Source organism: Hermetia illucens, chromosome 6 (assembly GCF_905115235.1).
Source record: "Hermetia illucens chromosome 6, iHerIll2.2.curated.20191125, whole genome shotgun sequence".
Lineage (NCBI taxonomy): Eukaryota > Metazoa > Arthropoda > Insecta > Diptera > Stratiomyidae > Hermetia > Hermetia illucens.
In genome coordinates this window covers 82,511,925-82,526,601 of record NC_051854.1, presented here as the reverse complement: position 1 = coordinate 82,526,601, position 14,677 = coordinate 82,511,925, and the positions used below count along the sequence as shown (strand labels likewise).

At 42.1% G+C, this 14,677-nt stretch overlaps 1 protein-coding gene across 1 annotated transcript in view; it reads right to left on the bottom strand.

Annotated features, from left to right (window-relative positions):
* The window catches only part of LOC119659892 (turripeptide Lol9.1), a 28,340-nt gene extending 14,210 nt beyond the window's left edge, over positions 1-14,130 (bottom strand). Inside the window, exon 1 of the mRNA XM_038068215.1 lies at positions 13,638-14,130. Within this exon, the coding sequence (XP_037924143.1) occupies positions 13,638-13,665 (28 nt within the window). The 5' untranslated portion in view covers positions 13,666-14,130. The remainder of the gene's footprint in view (positions 1-13,637) is intronic.
* Between the last annotated feature and the right edge of the window lie 547 nt (positions 14,131-14,677).

The window sequence follows — 14,677 nt, the reverse complement described above, 5'->3', positions numbered from 1 at the left end:
AAAGTATTTATTCTCTGCGTTTCATCAACATTTTCGGTTCCGATGGCCTGCAATTGATGTGGAAAAGAGTAGTCACTGCCTTAGAAAACAGTAACATTGTAGCAGCAGTTAAACACGGCGGTGGCAGCATTATGGTGTGGGGTGCCAAGGCATCTAAAGACCAAGGTCCGTACATATCATCCAGAAAAACCTCACTAAACTGGGCTACCTTAATATACTAAGGCAGCACATACCAGCTACGATAGCGATATTGAGGTTGCTATTAGATATAATGTTAGTTCATTACAACGACCCAAAACGCACAGCCATGGTCGTTAAGGAATGGCTGCTTTACCATGTCAAAAAGACCCTTCCTCATTCCTTTGAGAGCCCGGATTTAAATCCGATAGAGCAATTGTGGGCACACGTCGAAAAGGAGCTACGAAAAAGGGAGATAAAGAACAAAAAGGATTTAGAATATCACATAAAGGATGTTTGGAGCACTATTCCTGCGAAAGTCACCGAAAAACTGGTAGGGTTGATGAAACTTTGCTTTGCAAAACGCTAATGTTTTGGTTTTATCACTATTTTTCTGTTAAAAATAACACTAATAAAATAATAATAACACACATAGAAAATGATGTTTTCTTTCAAGCATTTATTAAAAAATATCATCGGCCATTCGAGATACCTGACTTCAAAGTGTAATGCCGTTACTGTCCAACTTTTTAATTGGTTGACTATATGTATACTAGAGGTTCCAACAAGTCGGGAAATCGGAAGCTAGATGCTTCAGGTATGAAAAGTTTTGTCTATTTCCTTTATAAAGAGATTTGAGTGTGCATTTGTCCCGTTAGTACGTAGCACGTAATATGTCCGTATATTATATGAGAATATCCACTATCAGGTGATATTGACATACAAAGTGTTGAATTTGCAGAGTATGAAGGGTATTTCGGAGCCTAGGTACCATATAATGGCAGCCTCTCGATTTTTCGGTTGTGTAGTTTCTGAGAATGGATTCTTTAAAGGAATAATCACTTTCGACCTCCCGCATTGCCCACCTTTCCAACAAATGTCAAAATTAAGGCCGGCTTCAGAAAGTATTAACCGAGACCTTTCATTTGTTACCTCACATGACTATATTTGGTGAAAAAAATACACCCCCTCCTTTTGCATGTATGGAGACCCCCTGAAATTCGCTGCAGAGGGATGTAACTTACTGCATGCGTGAGCGTTCATAGTTACCACCTTTCCACCAAATTTGGTTTTAATCGCTATAACCGTGTCTGAGAAAAATGCGTGTGACAGACAGACAGACAAACGAATACCTCGAATATAAACAGGCACGCAAAAAGTTGCAGTGGGCCATCATGAAAAGTAAAAATTATTGTCTCAAGCGACTCTATGATGAGGCAGACTCCGAGCCATGTCAGCAATAAAAGGCAAAAGGTCTCCTCCTACTATGTACCCTAGAATATTATGGGAAATTGTTTCGACATTGTTCTCCTAACATCCGGAAACAATCTTCCCAATGTTACCAATGAGTACCGAAGACATCCCTCCAGTAACCACAGACGAAGTCTTGGACGCAGTAAAAAGGCTCCGGGATAACGCAGCCCCCGGCATTGATCGGATCCCCAACAAGGCGCTGATACAGGCAATGAGAATGACACCAAGCATGTTCTCACTGGTATTTACAGACTGTCTAAAAGAAGGGTCCTTCCCGCAGAGTGGAAAATACAAAAGCTTGTATTGATCCCGAAAACAGGTAAACCAAAATCCTATAGACTTATCTGTCATCTGAATACAATAGGCAACATCTTCAAGCGGGTAATCTATAACTGGCTATATAAATTAATGGATAGTGGCGGTTATTTATCGAATAGGCAGTCAGGCTTTCGGAAGGCTCGGTCAGCGATTGATGCTACTAAACTGGTTTTTGAGCTAGCCAGAAAAGCTTACGATGAAGGGAAATACTGCGTATTGGTGACTCTTGACATCAAGAATGCGTTCAATTCCGCCAGATGGAACCATATCATCAATGCGCTCATCGCGGCACAAACGACAGCAGAAGTTACTTTAGTATTGGGACGAAAGGTCGAAGATGTATTTAGTAACGGCAGGAGTTCTACAGGGGTCTATTCTGTGTCCTCTGTTATGAAACTTTATGTATAATGGCGTTTTACGGCAAGCCGTTGTCGTCGGATTCGCAGATGACGTTGGGGTGATCATAACATCTAATCACCCCGACTAAGTAAAGATATATGCGAACGAGATTATACGGACGATCAAATCTTGAGTTAAAGACCACGGGCTGGAGCTAGCCGAGCATAAGATGGAGTTGGTTTTTACAAAGCTGCGGAAACAGAAAACTGTTGAAATTTCCATTGGAACGCATGTTGTTAGCTCTCAGCTATCGCTGAAATACCCGGAAGTAACATTCGACTCCAACCTGAGCTTTAAACCCCACTTAAAGTACCAGTGTGGGCGTTGACGATAAAAATCGGAGAAAATCGCAGACAGCTTCAAGCTGCGTAACGGCTAAGCGCTCTCCGAACATATCGCACCTACCGGACAACATCTTATGAGGCAGCATGCGTGATTGCGGGGAAAATTCCAGTGGAAAATCTAACCGATGGGGCTAGTCGTTTGTATAAGAATCAGGAAGCGATCCTAAACAAGCAAAGTGAGCGTAACAGATCATTGACTGCATGGTATACAGCATGGGATCAAGCGGAGAATGGCCGGTTTACACACAGGCTTATCTCATAGATATGTATAAGGACTATGCGGAACCACGGTGAGCCGAGTTACGATTTGACTCTGTTTTAAACCGGACACGGTGGTTACAGGAAGTACCTTTATAGGTTCGGTCTCAATGGATCACCCGATTGGCCTACGTGTGGAGGTGCAGTCGAAGATGCAGAATACGTTTTCTTCACCTGCCCAAGATTTAAAAGCTCAAGGCGAAATCTTGAAACAAAGCAAAATATCCTTTCATCGATGTCCTAGATTCCAGATGCGTATCCATGATGGATTCCCCCAGTAAAAAAAAGGCAGATGGACAGACACACAGATTGACAGTAAACCGATTTTAATAAGTTTTTGTTTTACACAAAACCGTATTCCGACCCTACTCAGGTTGGAATGAAGGCTTATGTCGGTGTACGGACCAGATGCCTGTCGATATGTTGAGAAAGATTGACAATTCTCTGGTTGGCTACGTTATACTTTGAGATCTACCATCCTTGGAACAAGTAAATCGCTTATAAATCACGTGGCGCGGAACAGTCGACAAAAATACTGACTTCTTGGAATGTCCTTTGGAGAAATGAGACACATTGCCAAAAACCAGTTAGATGTGTAATTGTCGTTCTATGTTCTATATATGGGTCCGCAGGGACCGCAAAAAAAGTTGATGTCCCACATAAGAAGATAGGCTACCGATAACGATCGAAAAATATCTCCGAATTTGGCATACCAAGGCTGGGACATTATTTTTAGTTTTTCGAAAGTATTTAGCCGTTTAGCTATAATGACCATTTTTCTGAGTTTTTAGCTTTGTATATTTACTCAAATAATTTGCAATATCCGCTCCATTGCAGCTAAGGCAACTGCTGCAACATTTCCGGCCAGTTCCAACGTCATCCGCTGCTCTCAAAGCCACTTATCTAACCTCATTACAAGTAGGACTGTGATTTGACTTATCATCACATCTCTATCTACAGAATATTTATTTATATTGTTGATCTGTTTATCAACAGTAGCAAAACAATTCTAAGAAAAATTAAAAACAACGCGCAAAAGATGGAAGACTGCACGCAATCACAAGGATGGCGGCAAAACAGAATTTGTTTACAATCGCTCGTTATTCACGTGATTTAGGAACGTTTCAAGATTAGTAGGCAACAAAATTCTGATTATAAAATCGATTTATGAATTGTAACTAGAAAGATCTATAGAATTTTTCTAACCGTATGGCTGTACTGTCCAAAAACGCTGACTACATCCAGCAGAAACGTCCACTTTCTTTCATTTCATTTTACAAATTCCATATTTCGGGAATCAGTTGTTCGTTTTATCCGTGCGAATTTCCTTTTCCTAAGACACGCAGGATAAAAAACCTTACGAGGAAAAAATGGGCAAAAGTGTTTGTACACCGCATTCTCTTCAAAAATGTAATAAATTTCTGCTACTAAATCTAAAGTTTTAATGTATTTGTGAATAAAATGTAGTTTCCTTAATAAGATATATAACACAACATCCATAAATTAAAAAAAAAATGAAAATAGCTACATTTTGCTATGGACTGTTAATGTTTGAACTTTCATTATTAACATATTCCTGAGTTCAGCCAGAACTTCCGGTATATTAATTTGGGCTTGTGTGACAATTGGACGCGTGTGAGTTTCTCGCGTGGAGTAAAGACGGGTTGACAGCTGTGTACACTTTGTAACAATGTGTCAAATTAGAAATAAGTCGCGCAATTCATCGGCTTAAAAGTCATAAATCGCCAGGAGCCGATGGAATTACAACCGAATTGGTTAAATATTGAGTCGATTAATTACACCAAGTGGTTCATCAACTTGTGTTCAAGGTGTGGGACAGCAAATCAATGCCTGACGACTGGCAAAGAGACATTATCTTTCTCATACATAAAAAGGGAGATATCACACAAAGCAGCAATTATACAAGTATCACGTTGCTGAGTACCATCTATAAGATATTCTCCGCTATCTTGCTAGGCCGGATATCCCCATACGCCCACAACATCATTGGCCCATACCAAAGAGGCTTCACTCTAGGCATTTCGACAACAGATCAGATTTTCTCTCTGCGGTAAAGCGATGGAAAAACTGTTGGAATATGAACATCAGTTGCACTATCTTTTCGTCGACTTTAAAGTCGCCTATGATAGCATAGCCAGGGTAAAACTGTACACGGTCATGGGAGAATTCGGTATCCTAACGAAATTGATAAAACTGACTAGGCGGGCCCTGACCAATGTGCGAGGCCAGATAAGACTATTCGACATCAACAACGGTCTACATCAAGGGATCCCCCTTTCATGCATCCTATTTAACCTGGCCCTGGAGAAAGTGATCCGTGATGCTGAGGTAAATTACTATTTTCTGGTCGCATTAAACGTGCTCTCCTACAATGGGTCAATGAGCATATCAAGTGGAATGAGAAGCATCGGGATGGAGTTAACTTCTCCGACAAGTTCAAATTCAAGTTACCTGCATTAGACGGGTGACCTTATGTAAGACAAAGGGTTGAAAAATGTATGGCAATTGCATGCCAACGTTTAACAATACCCAAACAAACTGGATGCAGGGGGGGGGGGGGGGGAGATTGCTTAGCAAAAGCAATGTTTACCAGGCCTGATGAGACGGGGGTGGAAAGAACTTTCAATGAAAAACGGACAATAGGGGTTCCGAATAGTTTTCAGCACAGGCTCATATACTTTACATCCCTGGGCCCCTTTTTCTGCATAATGTTCACCTCGGGCCCGAATTTTTTTTCTACGGCCCTGAGCTTTACCTTTGTAGAATGTAACACACAATTTTCAACACGTTTATTACCACCAATTAATAAATTTAAAACAAATAAGTTACCCTCACACAGTACACTTTTAGGTGTCAACATTGGTGAATTAGGGGTTCATACCATGGATTGGCATTGGAAATGGAGAGTCCAACTTATGATATTTTCATAAGTCTCATGAAAATCTTGGAAGCAGAGTACCAAAAGGAGTAAAGGTACAGCAGTGCAATACTAGTACATAAAACCTTAAAAAAGAGACAAAATTAAAATAAAAAATAAATAAAATTAAAAGTGCAGCAAAGACAGACATAGCTCATTCTTGTCGCTGACTCTTTCAAGAGTTTTCTTTGGCGTGAAAAATAACATTGTATAAGCAATAGTCCGGAGGGCTCAATGAAAGTCGCAAGTAAAATAGTAATTGGATGCAATTCTCAGTGCAATAGAAAAGATTTGTTCAATTTGGGGTGTCTAGAAGCGTTTGATAGGAAAAATGATGGGTGCAGGCCATGCAAATCTAACAATAAAGCAAACTGTACGAAAGCTACTAGTGAGTTCCAAAGTTCTACCGCTCTCTAAGTGCATTTCAAAACGGCACATGCATCTACGTTATGTTATGAACCTGAAATTCTGAACAAGCGATAAATTATGTTGAGAACCGGATTGAAATCACGGTGAAAGCTACTTAGACGAGCTATCGACCACCACCAGGGAATTGTACAGAGATTCCTACACATTCAATCCAGAACTAAAACTTTTCATGGCATAGGAATCCAGTTCTTTGTAGACGCACCAAACAAAGCGCTGTTTCTGTCAGCAAAGCGGAATCTGTGCCACCTGCTGAGGGGGGAGTTTTACCGACAGGTAAATAAGTGCCTTCGTTTAAGGGCAAAACAATGCGTTTGGACAAATCGTCTCTGGGCAACTATAAGCCTAGGAGTGCATCAAGGCCGAGGGGAAAGATCATGTCTGCGACCAAGGGTATCACAGCTTGGCTACCCAATTAACACCAAAGAAGCCTCGGTTGGCAATGGTCAAAGCTATATTTAAAGCTAATTGTATCGAACCCGATGAATGGGTGTCTTGCATGATGACATGAATTAATCAGACTAAGAACTTCCAAAACACCTTTTAGCTTTGAAAGCTGGGTAACTGCCAAGTGTCAAGTTTTTGTTTTAAATTGTAAGGTGAAAACCTTGAAATGGTTCGGCTAAACATTGCTTACAAGAGCACGAACGAGTAGATCAGTAGTATGTTCCCCCATAGCTATATGTGGGAGAATACATGACCAGCCCAGGAAATTATTACTGAGTGTTTCTTCCGGCTTCTGAGGATGAGCAAGAATCTGTCGTTGAGGCTCGTGAACGGTTTGATGTCCATAACAATCCCAATAAATCTTTCTGGATGCTGCAAGGTAGTTGCGAGATGATTCCGAAGTGTATATAGATAAAAACATTTATTAGGGATATCCAATATGCCAGGAGTAAGGTAAGGTTTCACGTGCCAAGCTATCTATTCCGGATATTGAGGGATTATCTGAAAGACCGCTCCCTGTTCTATGAGACGCTAGAGGGCCAGAGGAGGATGGAAATCACGTCGGGGGTAGCACAGGAATCCATCCTAGGGCCGGATCTCTGGAACGCTTCCTACGATAGTCTGATATGCCCGAAGAGTCGCGCCTGGTCGGTTATGCAGACGACGCTGTGGCACTTGTTGCCGGACGCACTGTTGAACAGGCGCAAAGCAGACTTGATATATTGATGCGACGGGTAAACGGATGGATGACTGCTCACGGTTTCAACCTTGCGCTGGAAAAAACCGAAGTAGGCATCCTGACCAGAAGGAGAATCCTGACAATGCGTTCCATATCGATCGGCGGGTTGACTATAGAGTCAAAACCAGTGATTAAATACCTTGGTTTAATGCTCGACTCAAATCAAAGCAGTAGCGGACAGGGCTGCAGCTGGAGTCGCGGCCTTGAGTCGGCTAATGGGGAATGTCGGGGGCCCTATATCAACTAGGAGACGTCTCCTCATGGAAGCAACGCAGTCCGTTCTTCTCTATGGTGCGGAGGTATGAGCTGATGCCCTTGACACGGAGGTGCATCGTAAACGCCTCGCTCAAGTGCAGAGGCGGGGAGCTTTGCGAGTGGCGTCTGCTTATCGCACCGTCTCCGAACTGGCTGTGATGGTGATTGTGGGAGTGATCCCCGTTGCCCTCCTTGCCAAGAAGCACAAAGCTATCTGTCACCGTAAGGGCGAAAACTTGAGAGAAGTGGTTACCCGTGAAGAACGTCAACGCACCCTTAGGGAGTGGCAATTTTCTTGGGAAAATGAGCCAAGGGGCAAATGGACTGCGCGCCTCATCGACAAATTAGACCCATGGTTGAACAGAACGCACGGTGAGATTGATTACTTTGTTACCCAACTTCTAAGTGGGCATGGAGGTTTTCAGTCTTACCTGCACAGGATTGGGAAGGCGTGATCTCCTGATTGTGTGTTGTGTGCAATGGAGTGGCGGATGACGCTGAACACACCTTTTTCTCTTGCCAGAGGTGGGACGGCCTCCGCCAGCAGCTTTATGCAGACGCAGGGGAACTCTCTCCAGACTCTCTCTGTCAGAGAGATGCTGAACAGCGCTGGCAGCTGGAATCGTATTGCGCATTATGTTCGGGCTCTTCTTATTACGAAGAAGATTAAACTCGACCGGCAGGGGAATGGGATGGTAAGGGGTTCCCTGAACTAACAACAACTCCCTTCCTCCCCTCCCCTCCCGTTGGTGAAAGGAATTCCCTGACTTGAAAGCTCCCAAAGCCGGGAGAGCGGGAGGGCTAGCCCGAAGTAAATGTGAAACGGTTCCAGGCTAGTTCTCTGATGACTGTGTTTAGTTGGTAGTCCGCCAGCGTGCTGTTGCGGGAGTCCAACACTCCGTGCGTAAACGCATTCACCTGCCCTATTCCCAAAAAAAAAGGTAGCAAGATAATAGCAGACTACGATGTTAACGTTCACCATATTTGTTTTAATACCAACCCTGTTGAATGTGACCACTGCATTTTCAGTCAGTATACAAAATTATAACTCTGCTTCCAATCCAGAGACTGAAAGTATTATATTAAGGAGGAACGAAAATTGCATTGTTGGTCACGCCATGCAGTGGAACCCACTCTTCCAAGAAAACTGACGAGTGGGTCACCCCAAGGACACTTGGCACAGTACGTGACGGCCCCTTTTCTGCAGAAAGAATAGTAGATCGGATCATTAGGGATATATATGTATATTCAATAGTAACCAATCCACTGCAGGAAGCATGACTTAAAACGTGGTATAGCTGCCAACACAGCACCCCATGAGCTAACAGTGATAATTGAAAAGACGCTACCCAAAATACGGCGTTCGTAAATATGAAAAGTTCCTTCAAACATGCCATTCATGACGCACTAACAAGACATGAATATGATCCATGCTGTTGCAGGAACAACATCAATTGGGGCAAGGTGTCTTAGGAACTCTCCACAGAAAGGAGTTCTTCCCCCTTTTAATGGCTCTTGATGATGGATACTTATTGTAGCTTCTTCAGAGGTGCCATATTTTTTTTTTCGTTCACAAAGGTGTAAAAATCTTAGAAAGGCACGTTCGCTCTAGCTCAGTCGCGCCAAAGTCGAACGTGAAGCCACACCTGGTGTTCCCAGCCTCAGCCCCGCGAGATGACCATTTAGGTATGAATACTTCGAGAGGTGGATATGCCTTTGGGCACTCCTGCTTCGGCTCCTTTCTGCTTTCTTTCTTTGTGCTTCCTTGAAAACTTCTTTTGGCTGACGCTCCTTCCCAGCACTTTTTTGAGGGTCCTTTTTCCTGTTCCGCAACTTCGGCAGTGAAACATTATATGCTCTGCATAGTTATACCTCGGGATCTAGGATAATTTGATGAATCGTACAACCAAAAGGAATACAGATACTTCCTGTAGCAACCAACGTGTTTTGTAAGGAACTTGGTTAAGTGGCAGTTGGTCTCCTTGTGTTTCGCTCAAACCACACCCTAGCGATCTTTCGTAGAATCGTCTCACCTATCACCTTATGAATCTAACCTTCCCGCATACGTATGTTGTGTGTGGCTCCATACGTCCTGCATGATGGAGCACATTCATTTCTTCTTCCAGGATGTCGACTGGGATCATGCACGGCACTAGCAGTATTGCTCCACTTGATGTGGTTCTAAAAGCGCTGCAAACTCTCAGGGCAATCAACCGATAAACCGAATTCACTTGCTTCCTTCTATGATAGTTTCCTAGCGCATCCGTACACAGGTGACACATGAAGCAGAATGGACCGTACTACTTCGGCTAAAACCAATCCCTGGCAGTGTTTCGGCTCGCCAATATTCGCAACATTTTAGCAAGTGCCGCGGAGGTATTAGCTGCCTTTTGACATACACACTCCTGGTATACCTCAAAGCTTAGTTTGGCATTAATCATCACCCCCAAGTATTTAATAGGCGGCTTTGTGAAGACCGTATATCCGCTTTTACATTCACAGTTTTCTTCTTTCTACAGTTCGTTGTTAAGAGAGTCTCCGTTTTCTCATCCGCGAAAGCCAGCTTGGCTCCTTTCTAACCTTTGCTGCTCTCTCTGTCTCCGACACGTAGAACTGTTCCAATGAGTAGGAAATATTCCTTCTTTTCGTCTTCACTGTCAGCTTCGAAGGTCTGTTAGGGATATTATCAAACCATGGATCCTGCTGTCGCTGATCGTATCACATATATCTTCCAGCTTATTCTCAGTCACTGGAGGTATCACGCACTTGCTAACCTGGATCATCGGTTGCCATATGCTGTTTTGGTGGTGAGCAAACAGAATGACAACAGTCTTTTTCAGCAGGTGTGGGCAGGTCACCTGAGGTGAGTTTGGCAGAAGTCCTATATGTGGATTACTCTGATGTGGCAGCGAACACGATAATGGGCTCATTGGAATTCATTCCTCATAATGAAACTTATTTTGAGGTATGAGTGCATTGGATGGAGGCCGAAGCTCAACCTTGCTAATAGTAGTCTCTAACACAACCAAAGTCCTAGTTTCCTAAACATTGTTGGAGAAATAAACACTATGCCGTCCATGCCACAAGCTATCCTAAATCGACATCCAGTTCATTTGGGCGTGAAACGGAACGAAGGTACACAGACTGAATTGATGTTTCATAGGACGTTAAATTGCAAATTTTTGGCTTAAGGGGGTCATCCCGTGTGTCGGGTTGGAGAAATCGATTTTTTTTTTGCATGAATTGGAGTGGACAAAGGGATTTTCCGATATTCTGAGTCGTTCAGAAATTAGAGTGTTAAACAGGTAAAGAGTTTGCAGCCGCGGCTAGAGTACTCGATGAGAAAGAGCATCGAATCTTTTTTTACCTGTTAGTTTTTTACCTGAGCCGTATAAATATAAAAACATGGAGAACCAATCAACTGTCTAAACTTATTTCTTATTTGCTGTTTGGAATAAAAAGGATAATCCAGTCTAGAGTGAGCACTGAAAGGCTTTCAAGCTATACTCAGTTATATTTTGTTGTAAGTATTTTGCTGTTTGTGTGTTCAATGATTTTTTTAAATGGATCGTACGAAGGGAGATCGCTATAACGTTCAACGTCATGCTCGCACTAAACAACGAGTATTTCATGGGAATTGATACTTATCAGAGAAGAAAAAGGACTTCGCATCAACATCAGCAAAGAAACTTCTAGCAAGCATGAACATAAATGTTCCAATTGGGACAAGTTTTGTATATTGTATATTGGATTTTGCTGGAGTTTCTGCAAATAATAAAACATACGTAGTAGTAAAAAAGGAATGCGTAGGACATGTCGAGAAAAGAATGGGAACGCGGCTTAGAAATACAAAGAAGAATCACAAAGGCATTGGTGGAAAAGGGGCTGGAAAACTTACTGATAAGGTTATTAATGACTTCACTACATTTTTTGGGCTAGCTATTCGTCGACACGCAAATTCGATAGAAGGAATGAAGCAATAAAGTTGAGCAACTTTCTTCCATAAATATTGTACAGACGAAAATCCTCAGCATTAAATTGTCCAGCAGGTGAGGACAATTGGTGCATATGGCACAAAGCGGAAGCTAAAGGAGAACTGGATAGTTTCCACCACGATACCTTTGACTGAAGAAGTTCAAACAGTCATCAAACCAATCTACGAAGATTTGTCACGAGATGATCTCTTGAACAGATGTTTAGGAGCAGAGACCCAGAATAACAATGAGTCGTTCTGGGGCCAAGGTCGTAGAAATAGCCACTTTTCTGGCTGTATTTATTTTCAATGAAGCATTCAATGGCATTCTCAAAATCCTAGTGACAATCGGATGTCAAGTTGGTCACATATGTCAGGTTTATGCCGACCGCCGTAATGAAGCGCGAATTTGGCGGTCCGAACGACGATCAACTGACCTCGCTAAAAGAGCCAGAATTGAAACCATAGAGCAACAATCGGCCTTCCAAGACTTTTTTGAAGAAACGGAGGGTGCTCTCTATGGACCAGGTATAGCAGATTAATGGTGAGTTAAAATTTTACGGTTGATAATCACATTTAAATTTTCAAATGCGTTTTTCTCGAAACCGCATCTTGAAAATCGGCTGCCACCATAGCTCAAAATCTATCCAACCAAATTCTTTGAAATTTTCACAACTTCGTTATACATATTTCTACGGTCCGCAAACTAGGATAATTGCAATCGGACGGCTCGTTTTTTTTTTATTCATAAAAGAAGCCGTAAAAAAACACCAAAATCCAAAAAACTAGGTTTAAAAGCCCACAAAAAATTTACCTTTCAATATTTTCTAATTATCCTAGTTTGCGGACCGCGGAATATTGTCCACATTAAAATGCCGTTTAGTTTTTTTCCTCAGATAAACACAGCGCCCTCCAGCGTGGCAGCAGAAAAACACCTTTTTTGGAGATGGGTGCATAAATTGACACGTATTCCGAAAACTAGCTACGGTATCAAGCTGAAAAATTTATCACATATACTAGAGATATCAATAAACATATGGTGAGAAAAACACGTTTCTATCTTCATCCAGTCCTCCAAAATAATTTCTCAAAAAAAGGCAAAAAAAACGGCCTTCACACGGGATGACCCCCTGAAGCAGTTAGGTTCCCCTGTCAAGTCTACTCAGAAGGGTGCAGGAAGTTGTAAGAAACCGCTTTACTAATTGGAGAAATTGAATTGCTGATGTAAAATGAAAATTTTATGAAGGAATCTGAGACCGCTAAAGCGGACATTTCATTGCCTTTCTGAAGGGAGGTATTTACAAGATATTTGTGGTCAACCTGAGGAAGCGGATAAGACCGCCATAGAAAGAACATTTGACGTGAAAACTGAAGAACGGAATACAAAATACGATGCAAATCCAAGGAACGAAGGCACTGCTTTGTTATTTCGAGTTGCGAATGGAAGGGTCAGCCTCAGAGATCTAAAAGACTGTGGAGCCTCGGTTCCTACGACAAATTGACTATGATACGGATGGTGTTAATCCAAGGTAGAAAATGGAATGTGCGGAATGAATCATTTAAAGGTCCCAGAAATAGAGTGAATGCAATTTGTTTCGCACTTGGTAACAATTTATCACCATTACTAATCTGATCACTGCAATGCGACTCTTTTGTAAACCATAAACCAATTTCTAAAATTTCATAGTGGTATTGGCATAACATTTTTTCCGATAAGTAAACTGTTTTTACAGTTTCGCTCAGATCATTGGTACAGTCGCTCCGTTGCTGCCTTTATTACACATTAAGTACTGCTCGGGTGCAATTGATGAATTCCACCGAATTAAAAACCTCAGGCGGCAATCAATTACCGCTTGAACCGTATCAGCCGAATAAATTATTGAATTATTATCAATCAATCGGGCACAGTAGCAGTAGGACGATCGACACTAACCACTTTAAGTCACCAACCATATCGAACTTTCACATCAAGTCACTTAGCGGATGATAAGACCCCAAAAATGTAGCGGGTCTGGGAAGCTGGAACCTTTTGGTGATACGCCTAGTAACGGCCAATCAATATTCGAAACCAGGATATGAAAACACAGATGCAAAAAGCGCAGTACTTACATATGAATAGCAAGTAGACAACTTTCATCTTCGGGGATTATCTGCGTAAATGCGGAAAGATAAACAACAACTAAACGTCCGTTCAGCAATCTCCGAACTTTTTATATCGATTCGATGGATAATGGGAAGATAGTTGTTCTGATGCTCCAACAAGTGGGAAGCAGACGGGATACCACTTTTCTGCTGCGAGAGAGACCCGTTCTTCTTATTTTGCACTTCGCCAAACAAACACTCACTAACCAATTTGCAAGAACAATAAAACGATACACTTATATAGGAATCGCGAGCGATACAGAATGTATGTGTGTCTGTCTATTCTGGATTGTTATTTTTAACAAATTGTCGTCGAATGTACAGCGCTGACCACTGAATAGAGAACGAAAACCTCTAAACGAGATTATGCAGAATTTCAGATTCAGATTCAATGCAAATCAGACCGCTTTCGTATGTTAACTGTCTACTTAGGGTCCAGTTCAGTTGGAAATATCAGGGTCCGAATGATGCTATCGCTGGTGCTAGGGTTTCTTTTGTATATGCTCAGTGACTCCGAAGCTTTTAGTACCGTTCCAAAACTGAAATCCTCTATATTCTAGACCCACCTTCCATAATTCCGAGTTAGGGTTTTTGATCCCATAATAAGTTGAACTCTGTACTCTTTCGCGGAGTGGTATTGCTCCTGCTGAGTGGGAAATACCATTCACTTCGAGGGAAATATCCTCTACCGCTACCAGAAGCCAAAGTTTGCATTAGAGTCTTCTACTAAGTAAGCAGTAAAATAAAGTCTAACCTATATTAATATGCAATATTCCAGAAGAACCCGAATGGCCAAATGACCACCCCGGTGGCACAGGCTTGGATATCTCTGTCCTAGTCGACCAGGATAGGTGAACGATTTGCTTCCACATCGGTGGAATGGAGGAGTGCACCATCAACCAGGTCATAATCTAGCATTCCACAAGATTTCCAAGTTGAAATATCTCGTTTCCTCCTTATCTAACCCATGTCTGGGTCTACCAGAGAGTATAGTCAACATCATCTAT